This window comes from Rhinopithecus bieti, unplaced genomic scaffold (assembly GCF_001698545.2).
Source record: "Rhinopithecus bieti isolate Rb0 unplaced genomic scaffold, ASM169854v2 scaffold_3041, whole genome shotgun sequence".
In the NCBI taxonomy this organism is placed as follows: domain Eukaryota; kingdom Metazoa; phylum Chordata; class Mammalia; order Primates; family Cercopithecidae; genus Rhinopithecus; species Rhinopithecus bieti.
The window spans coordinates 2,119,635-2,141,409 of NW_016804262.1; the positions used below are offsets into that span (position 1 = coordinate 2,119,635).

Consider the following 21,775-nt stretch of genomic DNA (forward strand, 5'->3'; position numbering starts at 1 on the left):
TATATTTTTTTTTTTAAGATAGATTTTTTGCTCCTGTTGCCCAGGCTGGAGTGCAATAGTGTGATCTCAGCTCACCGAATCCTCTGCCTCCTGGGGTCAAGCGATTCTCCTGCCTCAGCCTCCTGAGTAGCTGAGATTACAGGGATGCGCCACCACGCCCAGCTGATTTTGTATTTTTAGTAGAAACAGGGTTTCTCCATGTTCGTCAGGCTGGTCTCGAACTTCCGACCTCAGGTGATCTGCCCGCCTCAGTCTCCCAAAATGCTGGGATTACAGGTGTGAGCCACCGTGCCTGGCCAGCATTCTCAAATTTCACATGTCTGAAAGAGAACACCTGACACCTCCCCACCTCTTCAACCCAGATCTGTTCTTCTCCATCTTCCCTATCTCAATAACTGGTACTGCATTTGCTCAGATTCGGGGGATCGGGCATGCTTCCTCCCTACTCCTCATCCTGTGGCCAGTCCCTCAGCAAGTGTTGTCCTTGTGCTTTGAGACGTATCTAGGAGCTGACCACTCCTCACCATCTCCAGTGCCAACACCCAGTCCAGCCCCTGCCACCTCTCATCCAGCAGGGTTTCCTGGGCTGCCAACTGGTCTACCAACTTCTAGGCTTAACCCCCAACCAACTCTTTTCCAACCAGCACTTAGAGTGTCCCTTAAAACACAAATCCAAGCTCTCTCTGGCTCAGTGCCATCTCCCCTAGAGTATAAGTCAAAGTCCTGACAAAGTCCCCAGTTTCTACGGGGAGTCTCAGTGAAGCCATGTGGTCCCCTATCTTTAGACGTTGCCTCTCCATTCTCCCTTTCCTCGCTCTGCCCCAGCCACAGTGCCCTCTTTGCTCCTCCACACATGCTCTACCTCAGGGCCTTTGCACTTGCTGTGTGCTCTGCGTGGACAGGCTTCCTCTGACGTCCACTTGGCCAGCTCCTTCCTATCACTCAAGTCTCTGCTCAGATACACCCTTCTCCGGCAACCTTTTCCTGAGAATGTTTTTAAAAAACATTTGTTTGTCTGTCTTCCTTGATTGGATGTAAGATCCATTTAGGCACATGATAGGCACTCAAAAAATATTTGTTGGATGAAAGAAGGAACAAATATATGGTTTGGTGCTGTGGCTCATGCCTGTAATCCCAGCACTTTTGGAGGCCGAGGTGGGCGGATCCCCTAAGGTCAGGAGTTGGAGACCAGCTTGGGCAACATGGCAAAACCCCATCTCTACAAAAAATACAAAAATTAGCCGGGCATGGTGGCACGTGCCTGTTGTCCCAGATACTTGGGAGGCTGAGGTAGGAGGATTGTTTGAACCCGGGAGGTGTAGGCTGCAGTGAGCAGAGATCACACCACTGCACTCCAGCCTGGGTGACAAGAGCGAGACTCCATTTCAAAAAAAAAGAAGGAACAAATATAAAAGATGATGAAATGTTAATAAAGAAGCAAGCCAAGCATACTGCTTTCATTACACGGCTGCATCTCTCAAGAGACATGGGACACGCTTGGAGAAACTTGTCCTTGCAGCCACTGCCCACTCACCAGTCTGGGCTCATTGCACTGCCTGCCTCCAGTAGGCATCTGAAGTGATGACTGGCAGGCAGCCTCTTCTTCAGCAGTGGATTGCATTTTGGGCAGAAGAGCCTGAATGCTGGGTCCATACAACTGTGACTGCATTCAAGCAGAAGGAGATGGTTTTGCTTAGATGTGCCCTCTGTCCAGTCCAGGGACTCTGGCAGTGGTAGGAAGAGCCTTTCTGTGGGAAGACATGGCTGCTTGCAAGCTAGTTTGTTCTTTCCTTCATTCAAGGACATATTTTGGAGATCCTACTTTGTATTCGGCACTGTGTAAGCTGCTGGCAGTGTTACAGTGAAAAAGACACATGCGGTCCCTGCCTTCAGGAAACTCAATTTAGAGGTGGAACTGGAGAAATAACTGGGAGGGGCACTTGCTCAGCTTGGAGTGGGGTCAGTTCTCAAAGGAAGTGACATCACTTCATCTGAGATCCAAAGGCCAAGTAGGGACTGGACAGCAAAGGGGTACAGCAAAGGTGGAGAAAGCAGACAGGCGAGAAGAGGGAACGTGTGTGGAGAGCCCTGGAGGAAAAAGATCATGGCTTGTTGGAGAACTGAATGATGTTCATAGGGCTGGGGCTTGAGTACCAAATGCAGGGACAGGCAAGAGATGACACCCGCATGGAGAAAACTGCTTCCAAATATTTGGTTTAAAGCATCCAATCCTCTCTGACATTGTCCTCAAAGGAACTGCCACCAAGGAGGTCCCCAAAGCCTTCTGTTTGTTGTACCCTCTTTGTGTCTTACGGGGGCAGGTAGAATGCCACCAGAAAAACCACTCTGAAAGTGAATAGGAGTCCGTGGCTAGCCACAGGCACTCAGAAACCCTGATCCTGAGGTGTCTCTCTTGCCACATGGTGGAATCCTGAGGTCTGCCAGATTAAGCTGGGGGTGATTCTTCTAGAGTGGGCTTTGTTAAGAAACAAACAAACAAAAAACAGTTAAGCTTGTCAAGTGGCCTGTTGGTTGGCAGAGCTGTTTCATTTTCTGGGAGAGGGGTTAGAGGGAAAGGTTCCTTTGAGGCTTTTGACAGCACCAGCTCAGTGGTTTTCTTCTCCTCCTCCTGTTCCTTTTTCTCCATATTCTCCTCTTCCTCCTCTATCTTCATTTTTTTTTTTTTTTAACCTAGTGCAAGATTCTTCTTCGGTACCACTGCCCACATTCCTGGTTGCTGGAGGGAGCCTGGCCTTCGGAACGCTCCTGTGCATTGCCATTGTTCTGAGGTGAGTTGGGTCCTGGGGGATGGCCCTGTGGTGTTCTCATATTTATGTACCTTTCCTTTGCCCATTATGAAATTTACAGTGTATTTATTCATTCATGTATCCATTCATCAAATGAATGCACACACCACAGCACACACAGCGCCTAGTATTATGCCAAGCCCTGTTTTAGGTGCTGCAGGAGACAATGCTGGGCAGGGCAGATACAGTCTCAGGAAGAAGCCAGACACTAAGAGGTAATCACTGCTGTGGTAAGAGCTACAAAAAGCATGCCATGGTGAGGAGAACTGACTTGGCATTAAGGAGGAAGAGGAATTGGTCTGAGAAAGAAGAGGGTTCTTTTTTTTTGAGTCAGCATCTCACTCTGTCACCCAGGCTGGAGTGCCGTGGTGCCATCTCACCTCACAGGACAACCTCTGCCTCCCAGGTTCAAGTGATCCTCCCACCTTAGCCTCTGGAGTAGCTGGGACTGCAGGTGCACACTACCCCTCCTAGCTAATTTTTCTATTTTTTGTAGAGATGAGGTCTCATGTTGCCCAGGCTGGTCTCGAACTCCCAGGCTCAAGTGAGCCACCTGCCTTGGCCTCCCAATGTTTTGGGATTACAGGTATGAGCTACTACATCTGGCCCAAAGAGGGTTCTTACGAGAGAAGCCCAGGATGTAATATGGTTGACAGTGTGTGCATGCACGTGTCTGTTGGGGGGCAGCGTGGTTGGGGCAATATGGGGTGAGAAGAGTGGAGAGGTAGGCTGGTGCCAGGTCATAAAAGGCCTTGAAAGAGAGGTGGGAGGAATTTAGGCCTTTTCTTGAGGATAATGAGTGTCTGTTGGAGTTTTAAGAAGAACCTGGGCCAGGTGCAGTGGCTCACGCCTGTAATTCCATCACTTTGGGAGGCCAAGGCAGGTGGATCACCTGAGGTCAGGAGTTCAAGACCAGCCTGGCCAAAATGATAAAACCCTGTCTCTACTAAAAATACAAAAATTAGCCAGGCATGGTAGTGCATGCCTGTAATCCCAACTACTCGGGAGACTGAGGCAGGAGGATCACTTGAACCCAGGAAGTGGAGGTTGCAGTAAGCCGAGATTGTACCACTGTGCTCCAGCCTGGGCGACAGAATGAGGCTCATCTCAAACAAAGAAAACCAAAAAGTCACGCTCAATGCAGTTTGGAGACTGGATGAGGTGGGTGAAAATGGATACAGTAGCCCAGGGTCTGGGCAAGAGATAGTAAGAAACTGTTTAGGATGGTGGCAGTGGATTGGAGAGCCATGAATTGATTCTTTTTTTTTTTTTTTTTTTTTTTGAGATGGAATTTTGCTTCTATTGCCCGGGCTGGAGTGCAGTGGTGCAATCTCTTCTCACTGCAACTTGCGCCAGCACTTTGGGAGGCCGAGGTGGGTGGATCACCTGATGTCAGGAGTTCAAGACCAGCCTGACCAACATGGTGAAACCCCATCTCTACTAAAAACACAAAATTTAGCTGGGCATAGTGGCACATTCCTATAATCTTAGCTACTCCGGAGGCTGAGGCACAAGAATCGCTTGAACCCAGGAGGCAGAGGTTGCTGTGAGCTGAGATTGCACTCCAGCCTGGGCGACAGAGCAAGACTCCGTCTCAAAAAAAATAAAAAATAAAAAATAACATTTGAGAAGCACCACACAGTTAAATCCAAGGCGCCCAGCAGGACCTCCTTAGGAATATTCCATGTGTCAATCCAGGAACTTAAAGGTCACCTTTAAATGCTCTGCCCTAGTGTTCTTTTCCAGCCATGGTTAGGAAATACTCTTTCAGGCCGAGCTGCACCCTGGCCGCTGTCTCCTCATGCCCATTTCGTCCCAATCATCTTCATTCCCTTTGGTCATTGGTTTTGTCATTCATTTCCAAGTTTGCAGAAAAGTCAGCCAACAGTGCCTTCAACGAACAAGCAATAATGAAATTTTTCAGTGTTCACAATTTTACTGCAGGAACTGTCTGTTTTTCATAAGCTGAAACCCTAAAAGAAGTCAGGCTGGGTCTTCTGGGCAGTGATTTATTGTGATGATATACAAGTGGAGGTGACATTGCACTCTGTCCTTCTTTCTACACATAGAGAGCTTTCTACACGTTAGCTCATCAGACCCTGCCAGTAGCCCCTGACCTAGCTTGACTACCAAGTGTGGTGTGGGTTGAAAGATTAGCAAGATGCCTTCTCAAATTGGGTTCAGGGTTGTTTTCACTTTTCTTTTTCTCTTTTTTTTGAGATGGAGTCTCACTTTGTCACCCAGGCTGGAGTGCAATGGCGCGATCTCGGCTCACTGCAACCTCCTCCTCCCAGGTTCATGCCGTTTTCCTGCCTCAGCCTCCTGAGTAGCTGGGACAACAGGCACCCGCCACCACGCCTGGCTAATTTTTTGTATTTTTTTTTAGTAGAGAGGGGATTTCATAGTAGAGAGGGGGTTTCACTGTGTTAGCCAGGATGGTCTTGGTCTCCTGACCTCGTGATCCGCCCACCTCAGCCTCCCAAAGCGCTGGGGTTACAGGCGTGAGCCACCGCGCCCGGCCTTCACTTTGCTCTTTCAATGAAGTAGAGAACAAGCCATCTAAAGGGTGTGTGGAATATGAGATTCTTAATGAGTGGAGGTAGCTTCTTGGAGGACGCAAAGCCTTTTATATGTTTTGGCCAGTGAGGGGCCATGTCAGCATTCACGGGTCCACCTCCTGCCTGCCAAAGGATTCCTTGCCTCACCCTAGGTATACCCTCCTGTGTTCTGGCTCTGTGTCTGTATTAGGGATTCAACAGGCTTTTCTCATAACCCACCACAGGCCCTGTAGAGCAGATGTGATACTCATTTGACAGGGAAGGAAACTGAAGCTAAAAGAGATGGTATGATAACAACTAGTAAGAATAGGCCAGGCACAGTGGCTCACGCCTGTAATCCTAGCACTTTGGGAGGCCAAGGCGAGTGGATCACCTGAGGTCAGGAGTTCGAGACCAGCCTGGCCAACATGGCGAAACTCTGCCTCTACTAAAAATACAAAAATTAGCTGGGCGTGGTGGTGCGTGCCTGTAGTCCCAGCTACTCAGGAGGCCGAGGCAGGAGAATCGCTTGAACCCAGGAGGCGGAGGTTGCAGTGAGCCGAGATCACGCCATAGCACTCTAGCCTGGGCAACAGAAGGAGACTCTGTGTCAAAAAAAGAAGAAGAAGAAGAAGAAGGCCAAGAATCAAACCAAAAACTCCTGCTCTTTCTGTAGGGCCTTAGGGGTCATCTGGTCAAACTCTTTTATTTTATAAATGAGGAAACAGCCCCCAAAGGTAAAATGACTTGCCTAAGGACAAGCAAGAACCAGGAGTGGAACACACGCCCTGAGAGTCCCTGCCTATGGCCCCCACCTGCTTTTGGCTAAGAGCTGGACCCAGCTGCTCCCATCGGCCCACCACTGGCCCTTAACACACCGCATCATCTTGGTGTGTCGTAACGGCAACTAGAGGAGCATCAGGTTGGGAACAGACCTGGTTTGCTATTCTGCTGATGATGCTTGGACACTGGCTGGTTGCTAAACAACCAGAGTCCCTGCAGGCACAGACAGGGTCAGTGCCCTGTGCTGAGAACATGCCAGGAATTTATTTCCTAGCCTAGTGAGTTTCCATTTGCTTCTGTATAAGGCAGATTTGTTTGGAAAGAGGCCAGTTATTTCAAGCGATGAAGAATGCTTCTATTCCCCACATCCCCTCTGTCTAGCAAAGAGCATAAACTTAGAAATACTGTGGGGCTCCGGGCTACCAAAATGGCTGAACCATGGTCACCATGGGATGGCCACATTTACAGTAGGTGAAGTGTGAGAGGCAGGTTGACTTCATCTTGCCAGTCTATACTACATTTTTTGTATGGCCCTAAATATTTTTCCAGCAATATCGGTGATTTTTTTCTTTGTCTTTTATTGCTCATTCTTTTTTTCTGAATCATAGATGATTTTTTAAAATTTAAATAGGCTATTGAAAAGGCTTGCCATCTTACAGGGGCCAGTTCTTCCCACCCTATTCCCTGTCCCCCACGGATTCTCTGTTTTTATTTTAGGTTATCAGGCATTGGGAAAATAGGATTCTCCTAGTAAAGAATTATTTTTCTGCATATTTATCTAGAATGAACTTACATCATTAAGTGAGGACTTCCTATGCATATGCCTATGACTTAAACATCATTTTGTTTTGAATGGAGTGTATCATTCTGGTATTTTAAAATCAGAGCTTCTCCTACCTCCATAGCTGGGGGACGGGCAGAGGGACTTTCATGGTGTTCTGGGCCGTGGAGGTGGCTCGGTGCAGTAGGCACTGTCTGTGGCCTTTGGGGTAAGAGGTGGCACCTTGGTTTCTACATATCTTGCTAAAAAAGTGAGAGTTTTGAGCATTTTAAAAAACTTCTTTTAGCTGCAGAATCTTTTCTTTAAACAAAACTTTTGAAGCACTTTTTGAAGGCCGAAATATGTAAAATAGATACAAAGGGGAGGCTCAAGGTAGACAAAAGAAGGCAGCAGAGAGCTCATCTGTTTCTTCTTGACTGCCTGCCCCGCATCCTCTCCAGCCCCCAGGCCCTGCTCACAACCATCCAGGCCAGCTCTGGACACCCTCAGGTTGGCTGATTTCAAAGTCCTCTTTGAGTTTAGTGATTTTCAGAAAAGGATTCATACTCTCCTTAGAATATTTCAAAAGGGAAGCTCACCTTTCTTGGTTACCCATTCGGTTACTTTGAAAAAAAAAAAAAACTGAGGACAGAGATTGCTTCCATATTAGGTCAATAGGGACTTAAATAATGACAAATGGAAAAAATATGTCATCCAAAGAGAGCCACTGTTAATTTTCAAAATGTAAATGTGATTAAAGTCTAACAAATATACAGAAAAGTTCCCACATCGTGTGTACAGTGCCATGAAGTCTACACGCCCGTGTCATTGTAATTACAGTGAGATGCACGTGGCAAGTCAAGGTGCCAAGACACCAGGTTGCAGCAGAGAAAGATGTTTAATCAGAGGGTCACCTAAGGAGGAGATGGTAGGAAACCTCTGTGGGATCCAGCCCTACGGGGCTTAGTGGTTTTTCTCCCCATGTGCGGAGATGAGAGATTGTAATAAATAAAGACACAAGACAAAGAGATAAAGAGGAAGCAGCCGGGCCCAGGGGACCACTACCATCAAGACACGGAGACCAGTAGTGGCCCCGAACGGCTGGGCGCGCTGGTATTTATTGCATACGAGACAAGGGGGCAGGGTAAGGAGGGTGAATCTTCTAAGTGATTGACAAGTTGAAGCAAGTCACGTGATTATAGGATAGGGGGCCCTTCCCTTTTAGGTAGCCGAAGCAGAGAGAAGGCAGCATACATCAGCGTTTTCTTCTCTGCACTTATAAGATCAAAGACTTTAAGACTTTCACTATTTCTTCTACTGCTATCTACTATGAACTTTAAAGAGGAACCACGAGTGTGGGAGGAGCATGAAAATGGACAAGGAGCATGACCATTGAAGCACAGCACCACAGGGAGGGGTTTAGGCCTCCGGATGACTGCAGGCAGGCCTGGATAATATCAGCCTTCCACAAGAAGCTGGTGGAGCAGAGTGTTCCCTGACTCCTCCAAGGAAAGGAGACTCCCTTTTGTGGTCTGCTAAGTAACGGGTGCCTTCCCAGATACTGGTGTTACCGCTTGACGAAGGAGCCCTCAAGCGGCCCTTACGCGGGCATGACAGAAGGCTCACCTCTTGCCTTCTAGGTCATGTCTCACAATGTCCTTTCAGCTCCTGACCCTATACCCGCCCGTTATTCCTAGGTTATATTAGTAATGCAACAAAGAGTAATATTAAAAGCTAATGATTAATAGTGTTTATAATAATGATTGATAATTGTCAATGATCATCTGTATATCTAATTTTGTATTATGACTATTCTTATTCTAACTATTTTCTTTCTTTTTTTTGAGATGGAATCTTGCTTTGTCCCCCAGGCTGGAGTGCAGTGTCGCTATCTCGGCTTAGTGCAAGCTCCGCCTCCTGGGTTCACGCCATTCTCCTGCCTCAGCCTCCCAAGTAGCTGGGACTACAGGCACCTGCCACCATGCCCGGCTAATTTTTTGTATTTTTAGTAGAGATGGGGTTTCACTGTGTTAGCCAGGATGGTCTCGATGATCTTGTGATCCATCCATCTCAGCCTCCCAAAGTGTTGGGATTACAGGCGTGAGCCACCGCGCCCAGCCTGCTCTATTGTCTTTAGTATACTGAAACAGTTTGTGCCTTCAGTCTCTTGCCTCGGCACCTAGGTAATCCTCCGCCAGCACCTCAAATCCATCTCCCCAAGGAATTTGGGGCTAGGGTTGTAAAAATGTTGGACTGGGCCAAAGTGTGGAGATGGTTGACTGGTTGCAGGGTGTAGGGTGAGGTCCAGGGACAGGGAGATGAAGAAGCTATCTTCTCATGCCGATCCCATTCCTCTGTGAGGGTCTTCAAACTGGTTGCCGGAATTCGGGGTCTGTAAAACATCTTAAGTGATCCTTAAACAAAAGTCTTAGGATCCTAATGTCAGAAATCCTATCTACAGAAACAATGGGGATGCAGATGGTCAGTGTCTAGGGCTACGTGACTTTTTGCAATAAGGAAATGGGCCAAAGTGCAGCCTGATTACTGCTTCATTATAACTATTAACGTATTTCTGTCCAGAGCCCAGCATGCAATTTTTGTCAACCCTGTGGAGATGGTTTCACAATCAACACCCAGATCAAGAACACTTAATATTTAGACAAATTTCCTGAGTCTTTTTCCTCTGCCTAGTTTCTTGTTTGTTTTTACATAGCCATGATTATTCTGTATCCTCAACTCTGTATCCTGCCTTTCACACTTAGCACTATAACATAGGCATTCTTTCACATTAGTACAAATTATTTGTAAATCTCACTTTTTTTTTTTTTTTTTTTTTTTTTTTTTTTTTTTTTGAGACGGAGTTTCACTCTTATTGCCCAGGCTGGAGTGCAATGGTGCAATCTCAGCTCACTGCAACCTCCGCCTCCTGGGTTCAAGCAGTTCTTCTGCGTCAGTCTCCTGAGTAGCTGGGATTACAGGCGCCTGCTACCACGCCCGGCTAATTTTTGTATTTTTCAGTAGAGACGGGGTTTCACAATGTTGGTCAGGCTGGTCTCGAACTCCTGACCTCGTTATCTGTCCACCTTGGCTTCCCAGAGTGCTGGGATTACAGGTGTGAGCCACCACACCTGGCCATAAATCTCACTTTCATTAGCTGTAGTATTAGGTGGATATACTGAGTTCTCTTAATCAACTTCCTGTTACTTCTAATTGGTGGCACCCAAACATTACCAATTATTTGGGTGTTATTTTGCTATTTATTTATTTATTTATTTATTTATTTATTTATTTATTGAGACATATCACTCTGTGGCCCAGGCTGGAGTGCAATGGCACGATCTCAGCACACTGCAACCTCCGCTTCCTGGGTTCAAGCAATTCTCCTGCCTCAGCCTCCCAGTAGCTGGGATTACAGGCATGCGCCATGACACCTGGCTAATTCTTTTTGTATTTTTAGTAGAGACAGGGTTTTGCCACATTGACCAGGCTGGTCTTGAACTCCTGGCCTTAAGTGATCCACCCACCTTGGCCTCCCAAAGTGCTGGGATTACAGGCGTGAGCCACCACACCTAGCCTTATTTTGCTTTTATAAACAACACTGTGTTGAACATCTTTGTGCATGAAGATTTTTTTATTTCATAGCTATGTTCTTTCTTTTCCCAGAAGTAGAATTCCTGGGTCAGAGAGTCTGAATTCTTTGAAATCCAGAGTGTAATGACTCTCTCCTCAATCCTTTCCTATAGGAGAACTCCATTCAGTGACTCAGCATAGCTCCAGTTAGCAGCCTTAATGGGCTCTCTTCCTGTGTGGTGTCCACATGGTGAAGCCCTAAATAACATTCTGCAGATTGTTTATTCCATTTGGATACCAAGCTAAAAGTCACTGGCAGATTTGGAGCCAACTATTAATTATTTATCATAACAAGGACAGGAATAACCTGTCGATATAAAAAGAAACCCAAGGAAAATCCCCAAATCTTGTTTTTGACATTGGTTTCCCCTCCTCTTTCCCAGCCCTTCCTGGAGTAACTGATCTTCCATGGAATTGAGGGAGGCCACCTTGTTCCCACTTTGGGGTTAGTAGGCATGTCAGTCACAAAGTGGGAACCAAGAGGGAGGGGTTGAGGCTTGGCGCACTGGCCACCCTGGCACAGTTGAAGAGCCCCTTCAGGAAGGGGACGTGACTGTGCTTTTGAAGATCCATGTCACCATTTCATCTTTCTTTGAGCTGTCAAGTGACTTTTCTCAGTTACTGAGCCCTGGCTTTGGGCCCAGAGTGGAGCACTGTGAACGAAGCTGTGATCAGAGAGATGTCTATCTCCTTCCTGTGTAGCATTGACTTTCCTGTCAGATGAGTCAAATTGTGCCCAGTGGTGCCCACAGTTGAGTCTGTGGGAACTCACCAGCATGGTAGGAGTGGACCCAGAGGCGTAGGGAGAACTGGGGAGGTTGGCAACATTAGGAGCAAGAGGAACAGGAGGGCAGTTGAGGGAGCAGTGGGACCCTTTTCCTGCTATTACATGGCAGTTGCAAATTATCTGCCTCCTGCCAGCCTTACTTTGAGAGGCCCATTTTCTTTCCCTACTAAAATAATATTTTATTTTTCTTTTCTGTTCTTTCTTTCTTTCTTTCTTTTCTGAGACAGAGTTTCGCTCTTGTTGCCCAGGCTGAAGTGCAATGGCGCGATCTCGGCTCACTGCAACCTCTGCTTCCTAGGTTCAAGCGATTCTCCTGCCTCAGCTTCCCAAGTAGCTGGGATTACAGGCACCCGCCACCACGCCCAGCTAAGTTTTGTATTTTTAGTAGAGACGGGGTTTCACCACATTGGCCAGGCTGGTCTTGAACTCCTGACCTCAGGTGATGTGCCCACCTCAGCCTCCCAATGTGTTGGGATTACAGGCGTGAGCCACCGCACCCAGCCTATTTTTCTCTTTTTTAAGTAAATGTATTTGGGACTGATGATGTGTACCTAATGAAGAGCCTCTGGAATGGGACAATTAAGGGACTGTTAAGTGACTTTTTGGTGCCTCAGTTTCCTCACTTGTAAATTGGTCCAATAATACCTATTTCCTTGGGAGTGTTTTGGAAACTCAGCAACTCTTCAGAGTATGGTGAACTCCCTGGTGATAAAAGCATTCGGGCCGGGTGTGCTGGCTCATACCTGTAATCCCAGCACTTTGGGATGCCGAGGCGGGCGGATCGCTTGAGCCCAGGAATTCAAGACCAGCCTGAGCAACGTGGCGAAACCCCATCTCTATGAGAAATACAAAAATCAGCTGGATGTAGTGGCACACGCCTGTAGCCCCAGCTACTCAGGAGGCTGAGGTGGGAGAATCACCTGAGCCCAAGCAGGTTGCGGGCTGCCGTGAGCTGAGATCGCGCCACTGCACTCCAGCTTGGGTAACAGAGCAAGACTCTGTCTCAAAGCAAACAAACGAACAAAAAACAAAAATACAGCTGATAGTTTTTGCTTCTTTGAGCTGAAACCTGGGAACGCCAGGCCACCAGAGCAGCCAGCTGTTGGTGTTTTCCAATGTGGGCTTGTCACGGGGGAGCTAAACATCTGTGTGGTTTGTCTTTGTGTGTTTATGTGAAGGTTCAAGAAGACATGGAAGCTGCGGGCCCTGAAGGAAGGCAAGACAAGCATGCACCCGCCATATTCTTTGGGGCAGCTGGTCCCAGAGAGGCCGCGACCCACCCCAGTGCTTGTTCCTCTCATCTCCCCACCAGTGTCCCCCAGCAGCCTGGGGTCTGACAACACCTCGAGCCACAACCGACCAGATGCCAGGGACCCACAGAGCCCTTATGACATCAGCAATACAGACTACTTCTTCCCCAGATAGCTGGCCAGGTGGCACTAGCAGGCTGGACCCTGTGGATGACAGAGCACAAACGGGCTCAGCAAAAGATGCTTCTTACTGCCATGCCAGCTTATCTCAGGGGAGTGGGGCCTTTGGCTTCACGGAAGAGCCTTGCGGAAGTTTCTACACCAGGGGAAAATCAGCCTGCTCCAGCTGTTGAGCTGGTTGAGGTTTCAAACCTCCCTTTCCAAATGCCTGGCTTAAAGGGGTTAGAGTGAACTTGGGCCACTGTGAAGAGAACCATGTCAAGACTCTTCGGACACTCAACACGGACACTCAGAAGCTGGGCAGCTTGGTGGGGGCCTCAGTGTGGAGAAGTGGCTGGCAGCCCACCCCCCAACACCTCTGCACAAGCTGCACCCTCAGGCAGGTGGGGTGGATTTCCAGCCAAAGCCTCCTTCAGCCGCCACGCTCCTGGCCCACTGCATCATTTCATCTTCCAGCTCAAACTCTTAAAACCCAAGTGCCTTTGCAAATTCTGTTTTTCTGAGCCTGGGGACGGCTTTTACTTAAACCGCCAAGGCTGGGGAAAGAAGCTCTCTCCTCCCTTTCTTCCCCACAGTTGAAAAACAGCTGAGGGTGGGTGGGTGAATAATACAGTATCTCAGGGCCTGGTCGTTTTCAACGGAATTATAATTAGTTCCTCATTAGCATTTTGCTAAATGTGAATGATAATCCTAGGCATTTGCTGAATACAGAGGCAACTGCATTGGCTTTGGGTTGCAGGACCTCAGGTGAGAAGCAGAGGAAGGAGAGGAGAGGGGCACAGGGTCTCCACCATCCCCTGTAGAGTGGGAGCTGAGCGGGGATCACAGCCTCTGAAAACCAATGTTCTCTGTTCTCCACCTCCCACAAAGGAGAGCTGGCAGCAGGGAGGGCTTCTGCCAGTGCTGAGATCAAAACTGTTTTACTGCAGCTTTGTTTGTTGTCAGCCGAACCTGGGTAACTAGGGAAGATAATATTAAGGAAGACAATGTGAAAAGAAAAATGAGCCTGGCAAGAATGCATTTTAACTTGGTTTTTAAAAAACTGCTGACTGTTTTCTCTTGACAGGGTGGAATATCCAATATTCGCTGTGTCAGCATAGAAGTAACTTACTTAGGTGTGGGGGAAGCACTATAACTTTGTTTAGCCCAAAACTAAGTCAAGTGAAAAAGGAGGAAGAGAAATAATATTTTTCCTGCCAGGCATGGTGGTTCACGCCTGTAATCCCAGCACTCTGGGAGGTCGAGGCGGGAGGATCACTTGAGTCCAGGAGTTTGAGACCAGCGTGGGCAATGTGGTGAAACCTCATCTCTACAAAAGCGTAAAATTAGCCAGGTATGGTAGAGTGCACCTGAAGTCCCAGTTAGTTGGGGGACTGGGGTGGGAGGATCTCTTGAGCCTGGGAGGTCAAGGCTGCAGTGAGCCGAGATTGCACCACTGCACTCCAGCCTGGGTGACTGAGCAAGTGAGACCCTGTCTCAAAAAAGAAAAGGAAAAAGAAAAGAAAAAATATTTTCCCTATTAGAGAAGAGATTGTGGTTTCATTCTGTATTTTGTTTTGTCTTAAAAGGGGAAAATAGCCTTCCTCTTCTCTACTCTAGGGAAAAACCAGCGTGTGACTACTCCCCCAGGCGATTATGGAGAGGGTGTCCGGTCCCTGTCCCAGTGCTGAGAAGGAAGCCTCCCATGACTACCCACCAGGCAGGGTCCTAGAAATTCCCCACCCTGAAAGCCCTGAGCTTTCTGCTATCAAAGGGGAGGTTTTAAAAAAATCCCTTACCTCGGTGCCTTCCTCTTTTTATTTAGCTCCTTGAGTTGATTCAGCTCTGCAAGAATTGAAGCAGAACTAAATGTCTAATTGTAACACCGTGATTAACCACTTCAGCTGACTTTTCTGCCGAGCTTTGAAAATTCAGTGGTGTTAGTGGTTACCCAGTTAGCTCTCAAGTTATCAGGGTATTCCAGAGTGGGGATATGATTTAAATCAGCCATGTAACCATGAACCCAAAATTTACCAGACCACAAAACCTTTCTACTACTCTACCCTCTTAGAAAAACAGCCACCATCACCAGACAGGTGCAGAAGGAGGAAAGTGACCTTGTTTTGTTTATGGTTTTCCAGGTTTAAGCTGTTACTGTCTTCAGCAAGCCATGCTTTTCATTGCTGGGTTTGTCTGTAGATTTTAGACCCTATTGCTGCCTGAGGCAACGCATCTTAAGTTGGCAAAAAGGCAGGATGGCTGGGTGTGGTGGCTCACGCCTGTAATCCTAGCACTTTGGGAGGCCGAGGTGGGAGGATTGCTTGAGCTCAGGAATTTGAGACCAACCTGGGTAACATAGTGAGATACCATCTCTATTATAAACAATAACATTTAAGAAAGAAAAAAAAAGGCAGGCGGGTGGTTATGGTGGTTCCCTCCCATCCTGCCGCATAAAGTTTCTGAGACTTGAGAACAGCAAAAATGCTGTTAAAGGGAAATATTAAGAATGAGAATCTGCATGAAGGGTGATTATGTGCCCACAGTTAATTCTTTATACCGTTTTACCCACATGTGGTATTACCGAAGCCGGGCAGAACCATGCTAGCGGAAGATGTGAAATTCAGATAGCTCATTATTGCCAAGAGCTAGGCAGCTTTGATCTCCAAATTGTTATTGCTTTCATTTTTATTGTAATGGAACTGCTTGGTTTTTTGTTTTTGTTTTGTTTTGTTTTTTTTGCTTTTTTTCTTTGTTTTATTTTGTATTGAAGAGGGTTTTTTTCTCTCTATTTTTCATAAGCTACTGTAAATGAAGAAAAAGTGTCTTCTCTGGGCTGTAGGCCTGGCTCAGTGTACACAGCTATACATCCTAAGCTCTCTCTGTTCTCCAATTTGTGGTGACTGAATATGTGTCTCAATCCACGGGGCATTTCTACCTGTGTTTCTGCAGCACCCCCACTGCCTTGAGTCTCCAGCAGTGCTGTTATTTGCGTAATACCTGTAGCCATCTGCCACACAGCCAGACATGAAACGCTGGGACAGAGACCATTTAGATTAAATACGACAGCTTATCTTGCTGGGTGGGGAAGGTAAAAAATATGCTGGTTCAAGGTCTAAAGTAAAATGATAAATAATGTTTGTAGCATTAATGAAATATTTTCAAGAAATGTGTCCGGGGGTAGCATTGGCTATGCTGACGAGGCCTTTGGTAACTCAGAAAGCTCTTGGCCCTGATGGGGACTTGCCCTTGCACTTTCTTTATCAGGCTCTGAGCTCACACGGAGCCTCTGGCATTTCCCTGCTGTCTTAGGAGAAAGGAAACTGGTTGCGGCGGCAGGGTGTGGAATCTGCTGCTGGAACCAGGCTGGAAGCCCACCTGGTAGTGAACAGGGCCCAGCGGGGCAGACTAGGAGTGTTGTGGTCTATGGGTTTGTTTCCTGGAGAATGTTCAGGAATGTCTTCTTGGCTGCTTTGGTGCTGAGCTCTGTTATCTCACAGCACGTCCTGAAAGCTAACCCAGGTGGGGAGGATGCTGACACCAGCTCCAGGTGGAGTTGGTGAGAAATCTGTCTTCACTTGGAGATACAAGGGCAACCTGTGACCCTCTGAGGCAAGAGCCCTGCACCCAGGTGTCCCGTGCAGCCGTGGGCAGGGGGCTGCACATGGAGGGGCAGGCGGGCCAGTTCAGGGTCTGTGCCAGGCCCTCCTCAGTGCCCTGTAAGGGCCCTTCAGCCTCCTGTCCTCCGTGCGGCTGGGCGCCAGCACCAGGGAGTTTCTATGGCAACCTTAGTGATTATTAAGGAACATTGTCAGTTTTATGAACATATGCTCAAATGAAATTCTACTTTTGGAGGAAAGGGTTGGAACAGCATGTCGCAAGGCTGTTAATTAATAGAGAGACCTTATTGGATGGAGATCACATCTGTTAAATAGAATACCTCAACTCTACGTTGTTTTCTTGGAGATAAATAATAGTTTCAAGTTTTTGTTTGTTTGTTTTACCTAATTACCTGAAAGCAAATACCAAAGGCTGATGTCTGTATATGGGGCAAAGGGTCAGTATATTTTTCAGTGTTTTTTTTTCTTTTACAAGCTATTTTGCATTTAAAGTGAACATTGTAAATGTTTGTAATAAAAAATTTTTTAAAATACACTTGAAATGTAATTATTGCTTTGGGCGCTTGGGTCATCTAAAAAAAAAGGCTTGCGTGATTAATGAGGAGAAAGGATTGAGGAAGGGTGGGTAATTAAGTAGAACCATTTTTGGGGGGTATCCCCTTAATGCAGGATTAAAGCACTGCTCAAAAGTAGGTAAGTTCAAGGAAGAAGCAATTTCTCAGAAGGCTTTAATTATGAAAGTATTTCCCACACGAGTCCTTGGATTTCTGGAAGGGGTGTGTGGGATTTTGCCACGCTTACATTACCAGGTGGTGGACAGGTGGGGAAGGAAAAGGAAGGGCCATTATTTGTCAGAAGACTGTTTATTGGACCTGGGAGCGGGTGTAACAGTATCACAAAGGCCACCCTGATCTCTTGATCATCAGATAGGCCAAATCCATCCCCTACTGAAAAGGATCTTAGGTAGCAAAAACTTGGGACACAGCCATCCACATCTTCCAAACAGAGGAAAAGCCATCATGCGGACTCTTTGTGGGTGAGAGCTGCTGTGTAAACAGTTCAGGGATGGGGAGGAGAAAACTGCAGGGAAGCCTGGAAATTATGTAACTCCACTCAAAGCTGGAGTGAGAGGCGCCGCCTCTGGGCCCCCACCTGGGCAGTCAGAGGAAAGCCACAAGACAGGTGATGGCAGCCACCATCTCCTTCAGAACAACATGCTCTCCTCTTTGAGGCTGGTCCTTGTCTTGCAGAAAGTGACACAGGCACCAGATGTCACCCAGGTGGCCAGGCTGTGTGGGCCGTGGAGGGGACACAAGAGTGGGCACTGGAGCCAGGACATGGAGGGAGTTGCCTCCCTTTCTTCATGGCATCGCTGTTAGGATGACATGGTTACGGTGCTCTTTCCAGAAGAACTTGGGAGAGCAGATGGTGATTTCTGTAGAGGACGGCAAGGAACATGCAGTTATTGGAACAGCCTCCTAAGAAAGCATTATCCTTATTTACTGAGGCAGGGCAAACAAATCTTTCTGCATATCTGTGAGAATTAGAGCACAGGGGCAGGAAACAGTGTTTGCCATCCTCCAGCAGCAGAGGTGTGCTGGCGAGGTGAAAGGCCTTTAAGGCCAGGTGCAGTGGCTCACTCCTGTAATCCCAACACTTTGGGAGGCCGAGGTGGGTGGATCACTTGAGGTCAGGAGTTTGAGACCAGCCTGGCCAACATGGCGAAACCCCATGTCTACTGAAAATACAAAAATTAGCTGGGCGTGGTGGCGGGCACCTGTAATCCCAGCTATTCTGGAGGATGAGGCAGGTGAATCGCTTGAACCTGGGAGACAGAGGTTGTAGTGAGCCGAGATCATGCCATTGCACTCCAGCCTGGTCAACAGAGCCAGACTCCGTCTCAAAAAAAAAAAAAAAAAAAAAAAAAAATTTGCCCGGCATGGTGGTGGGCACCTGTAATTCTGGCTGCAAGGGAGGCTGAGGCAGAAAGACTGCTTGAACCCGGGAGGTGGAGGTTTCAATGAGCTGAGATCACACCACTGCACTCCAGCCTGGGTGACAGAGTGAGTGAGACTCTATCTAAAAAAAAAAAAACAAAAAAAAAAATTAAAGAAAAATTCAAATGCAGCACTGCTGTGTACAAGGGCTGGGGCGAGAGCTCAGAGCAACTCCTTAGGCAGAGTGGTGAGCCCGCGGGCCCCAGGGTGAGGGGCCTGTTGCACCATCTTTCAAACACTGCCCAATCTCTAGTGTCTTTATGGAAGCCAGCACCTGCATGCACCACTCACGCAGGCAGTGCATTTTCCTGCAGACCATAAATGCGCTTTGGCATGCACTGCGGCCAGCTTGTTAGAACCCCATTCCTGGCTTCACCCTCAGGGATTCCAGTTCAACAGGTCTGAGCTGGGCCCCCAGAAAGCTATATAAGTTGCTCAGATGGTTCTGATGAAGGTGGTGATCCATCCTGAGAGTGGCTAGACCGTCAGTTCCACAATGAGGTGGGTGCTGGGGGTTCCTCATACTTCCAGACCTGGTGGGCTTCAGTGGATCCCTTCTGTGGGTGGGCCTGTGCATCAGGAGGCAGCCAGGTGCCAACCTTCGACCCGGGCAATCACAATAGCATGAGTGTAAGTTCCACAGGTGATGCTGCTGTGCAGCCAGCTTTGAAGATCTCTGTGCCGGGGATCGCAGGGCTAGAGGTAAGATTCATGTTTCTGTGGGTATTAACTAGGAAACAAAAATCTATGGCAGCAAAGCAGTACACCACTGGCCTTACTGGTTACGTAGAAGTTCACAGGCCCTTTATGGTAGAGATATCTACTAAAATTACCTAATAATAATGGCCACAGGCTGGGCGCAGTGGCTCACACCTATAATTCCAGCATTTTGGGAGACCAAGGTGGGAGGATGGCTTGAGGCCAGGAGTTCAAGACAAACCTGGGCAACATAGTGAGACCCATCTCTACAAAATAATTTTTTTTTTTTTGTTTGAGACGGAGTTTTGCTGTTGTCGCCCCATCTGGAGTACAATGGCACAGTCTCAGCTCACCGCAACCCTGCCTCGCGGGTTCAAGCGATTCTTCTGCCTCAGCCTCTCGAGTAGCTGGGATTACAGGCATGTGCAACCATGCTCGGCTAATTTTTTGTATTTTTAGTAGAGACGGGGTTTCTTCGTGTTGGTCAGGCTGGTCTTGAACTCCTGACCTCAGGTGATCTTCCTGTCTCCCTCCCAAAGTGCTGGGATTACAGGCGTGAGCCACTGTGCCTGGCTCTACAAAATAATTTTTAAAAAACCAATTAACCGAGCATGGTGGTGCATGCCTGTAGTCCCAGCTACTTGGGAGGCTGAAGCAGGAGAATCCCTTTAGCCCAGGAGTTGGAGGCTGCAGTGAGCTGTGATAGTACCGCTGTACTCCAGCCTGGGCAACAGGTTGAGATACTGTGTGTCGGGGGGCACAGGGGTGGAAGGGGAAGAAAGGAAAAAAACTAATGGCAGCTGGGCGCTGTGGCTCATGCTTGTAATCCCAGCACTTTGGGAGGCTGAGGTGGTGGATTGCTTGAGCCCAGGAGTTTGAGACCAGTCTGGCCAACATGGCAAAACCCTGCCTCTACTAAAAATACAAAAAACTAGCTGGGCGTGCTGGCACGCGCTTGTAGTCATAGCTCCTCAGGAGGCTGAGGTGGTAGGATCACCTGAGCCTGGGAGTCTGAGGCTGCAGTGGGCTGTGATCACACCACTGCCCTCCAGCCTGGGTGACGAGTGAGACCCTGCCTCAAAAAAAAAAAAAACAAAAACAAAAAAAAAACTACCATTTACTGCCTCTCCACCACATGCTTTGTAAACAGGATATTCTTCCTTAATGTGGCTGCGATGTAAGTATTCTCACCTGTTTACAGATGAGACACCTGAGGCTTATATTGAAGACAGTGGTCCAAGATGCCCATGCTAGTTAAGAGGCTGAACTAGACTCCAAACCTGGGTCTGCTGGACTCTAAGGCTGGTGCTCTTTGCTTTTGCCATGGGGCTCAGGCCCCAGCCACTCGTGGGCTTCTCTTACCAAGCCCTTTCTCAGGTCAGGTGCCCTCACCCTGTGTGGGGTGGGGCCTGACCCACTCACCCTGGGAGGAGATGGACCTGGTGTCCTCATGTGGTTGGTCACGTTTATCAGTGTGAGCTAGGGCTGGAGGCTAACCCATGGGAGTCTGAGTGCACATACAAAGGCATGGCTTCGGGGCTCCCATAGGTGACCTTAAGGCAGCAGCAGCGAGAGATGGGCACAAAGGAGAGGGGCAGCAACTGGTTTCTGACATAGTAACTCTCTGATCAGGGGCCAAATCAAGCCACTTTCCCTCCATCTATACGTATCCACACCTCTGCACTGCGTGAATGGTTTGGTTTTCTCCTGTTGGTTCCTTGGTATAAACTTTGGTGAACTTCCTGAAAATCTTCAAATTGTGCTTTATTTATTATTATTTTTCAGACAGAGTCTTGCTTTGTCGCCCAGGTTGGAGTGCCATGGTGTGATCTCGGCTCACTGCAACTGCCTCCCAGGTTCAAGCGATTCTCCTGCCTCAGCCTCCTGAGTAGCTGGGACTACAGGTGCACACCACCACACCCAGCTAATTTTTGTATTTTTAGTAGAGATGGGGTTTTGCCATGTTGGCCAGGCTGGTCTCGAACTCCTGACCTCAAGTGATCTGCCCACCTTGGCCTCCCAAAGTGCTATTACAGGCGTGAGCCACCACATCCAGCCAAACTGTACTTTATTGCCTTATTACATCCACTCCCTCTGAAAGGATGAATGGTCACCACTCTGTGAGTGGAGTTGCTCTCTGGGTGCAACGAGTCATTCAAGGAATGTTTATGAGGCCACTGTGCTGGGTGTGGGGTACAAGAGGAACTGATGTCCTCCTCCAGGAGTTGGCAGTGTGCCTGGCCAGCCACACAATTAACAAGCAAACGCTATGTCTGGGAGCAAATGACTAATCTGATCTAGGGAGTGAGGGAGCAGAGTAGGAGGGTCTGGGGAGGGGGAGGCCTGCCCAGGGCTGCAGGGGAGGGCTGAGGGCAGGGGCCAGGTGGGAGCGAGGCCGCCTTGGATGTCTACTATGTTGAGCACCTCAGCAATGTTCTTTTTTTTTTTTTGAGACGAAGTTTCACTCTTTTTGCCCAGGCTGGAGTGCAATGGCACGATCTTGGCTCACCGCAACCTCCGCCTCACAGGTTCAAGCGATTCTCCTGCCTCAGCCTTCACAGTAGTTGGGATTATAGGCATGCGCCACCATGCCTGGCTAATTTTGCATTTTTTAGTACAGACAGGGTTTCTCCATGTTGGCCAGGCTGGTCTTGAACTCCTGACCTCAGGTGATCCGCCTGCCTTGGCCCCCCAAAGTGCTGGGATTACAGGCTTGAGCCACCATGCCCGGCCAAACCTCTGCAATGTT

At 48.1% G+C, this 21,775-nt stretch overlaps 1 protein-coding gene across 1 annotated transcript in view; it reads left to right on the forward strand.

The window, feature by feature from the left end:
• IL6R (interleukin 6 receptor) overlaps window positions 1-16,865 on the forward strand; it is a 63,215-nt gene extending 46,350 nt beyond the window's left edge. The window contains exons 11-12 of the mRNA XM_017867428.1: window positions 2,696-2,789; window positions 12,483-16,865. Coding sequence (XP_017722917.1) covers window positions 2,696-2,789; window positions 12,483-12,729 — 341 coding nt within the window. The 3' untranslated portion in view covers window positions 12,730-16,865. The remainder of the gene's footprint in view (window positions 1-2,695; window positions 2,790-12,482) is intronic.
• Window positions 16,866-21,775: the final 4,910 nt, after the last annotated feature.